The sequence below is a fragment of the Apteryx rowi genome, unplaced genomic scaffold, assembly GCF_003343035.1.
Source record: "Apteryx rowi isolate R43461 unplaced genomic scaffold, aptRow1 scaffold_2017, whole genome shotgun sequence".
NCBI lineage: Eukaryota > Metazoa > Chordata > Aves > Apterygiformes > Apterygidae > Apteryx > Apteryx rowi.
The window spans coordinates 2504-4243 of NW_020448328.1; the positions used below are offsets into that span (position 1 = coordinate 2504).

General features: G+C 70.8%; 1 protein-coding gene across 1 annotated transcript in view; it reads right to left on the minus strand.

Moving 5' to 3' along the window:
* EPO (erythropoietin) overlaps positions 1 to 1506 on the minus strand; it is a 3636-nt gene extending 2130 nt beyond the window's left edge. The window contains exons 1-4 of the mRNA XM_026063843.1: positions 1476 to 1506; positions 1061 to 1188; positions 703 to 789; positions 12 to 176 (exon numbers count right to left, since the gene is read on the minus strand). Coding sequence (XP_025919628.1) covers positions 12 to 176; positions 703 to 789; positions 1061 to 1188; positions 1476 to 1506 — 411 coding nt within the window. The remainder of the gene's footprint in view (positions 1 to 11; positions 177 to 702; positions 790 to 1060; positions 1189 to 1475) is intronic.
* Between the last annotated feature and the right edge of the window lie 234 nt (positions 1507 to 1740).

The following is a 1740-nucleotide window of genomic DNA, read 5'->3' on the forward strand; positions in this document are numbered from 1 at the left end:
GGCCCCATCACCTGGGGCCGGAGGTGGCGCAGCAGATGGGCCAGGCTGCGCACGGCGCTGTACGTGCGGTCGAGAGCCGGGCGCAGGCCGGGAGCCGGCAGCAGCTCGCGGGCGCGCAGCACCGCCGCCACCAGCACCGCCTGCCCGCTGGCCACCTGCCAGCCGCGCTGCGAGGCCTGCGACAACACCGCGACAACACCGTCACAACACCGCGACAACACTGCGACTGCACCGCGACAGCACCACGACGCCCCCTGCACCGCCGCCACCAGCACCGCCTGCCCGCCGGCCACCTGCCAGCCGCGCCGCGAGGCCTGCGACAACACCGTGACAACACCGCGTCAACACCGTGACTGCACCGCAACGCTCCCATTTTGCTGCAGACTTCCCCGTTTCCCCCTATTCTGCCCTGTTTTGCCCCATTTTTCCCCATACTGCCTCGTTTTTGCCTGTTTCACCCGATTCCACCCCATTCTGCCCCATTTTTCCCCATTCTGGTCTGTTTTGCACCATTTTGCCCTGTTCCATCGCATTCTGCCTCATTTTGCCCTGCTTTTCCCCATTCCGCCCCATTTTGCCTGATTCTGCCCAGTTTCACCCCATTTCACCCCGTTTTGCCCGATTCCGCCCGGTTTCACCCTGTTCTGCTCCGTTTTGCCCAATTCCGCCCGGTTTCACCCCATCCCATCCCGCCCCACTCACGTCCATCTGCTGCCAGTCGTTGAAGTTCACCCTGGTGTCCGGCACCGTCACCGGCTCGGGCAGGTCGCAGGCGCTGCCGCAGCCGGCCTGGGGGGGACGTCGCGCTGCCACCGGCACCGGCCGCCCGCCGCCGCCCCACGGCTGCCCCACGGCGTCCCCAACGCCCAACTGCCACCCCATGGCTGCCCCACGGGGTCCCCATGGCGTCCCCAATGCCCCACAGCAGCCCCACAGCCACCCCACGATGTCCCCATGGCATCCCAATGGCATCCCCAGGGTGTCCCCAATCGCCCCTGCACCGGCGCGCCCCACGTCCCCCCACATCCCCCCACGTCCCCCCATGTCCCCCCCCGCTCACCAGGCCGCGCTCGGCGTCGCGGGCCTCGCGGATGAACCTCTCGAGCACGCGGGGGTCGCAGAGGGAGCCGGGGCCGTCGGGGCGCGCCGGGGCCCCCAGCAGCAGCAGCGGCAGCAGCACCCACAGCCCTGGGGGCGGCACCGCTGCACCCCGGCACCGGCACCGGGGCCCCCAACACCCCCCCGGGCACCCCGAGAACCCCCGGACGCCTGGGCCCCTCCCCTCGGTTCAAACCCACGTGGTCTGGGGGCTCCCGGACGCCTGGGCCCCTCCCCTCAGTGCAATTCCATGTGGTCTGGGGGCTCCCGGACGCCTGGGCCCCTCCCCTCAATGCAAGTCCATGGGGTCTGGGGGCTCCCGGACGCCTGGGCCCCTCCCCTCAGTGCAATTCCATGTGGTCTGGGGGCTCCTGGACGCCTGGGCCCCTCCCCCTGGTGCGAGTCCATGGGGTCTGGGGGCTCCCGGACGCCTGGGCCCCTCCCCCTGGTGCGAGTCCATGGGGTCTGGGGGCTCCCGGACGCCTGGGCCCCTCCCCTCGGTGCAAGTCCATGGGGTCTGGGGGCTCCCGGACGCCTGGGCCCCTCCCCCTGGTGCGAGTCCATGTGGTCTGGGGGCTCCCGGACGCCTGGGCCCCTCCCCTCAATGCAAGTCCATGTGGTCTGGGGGCTCCCGGACGCCTG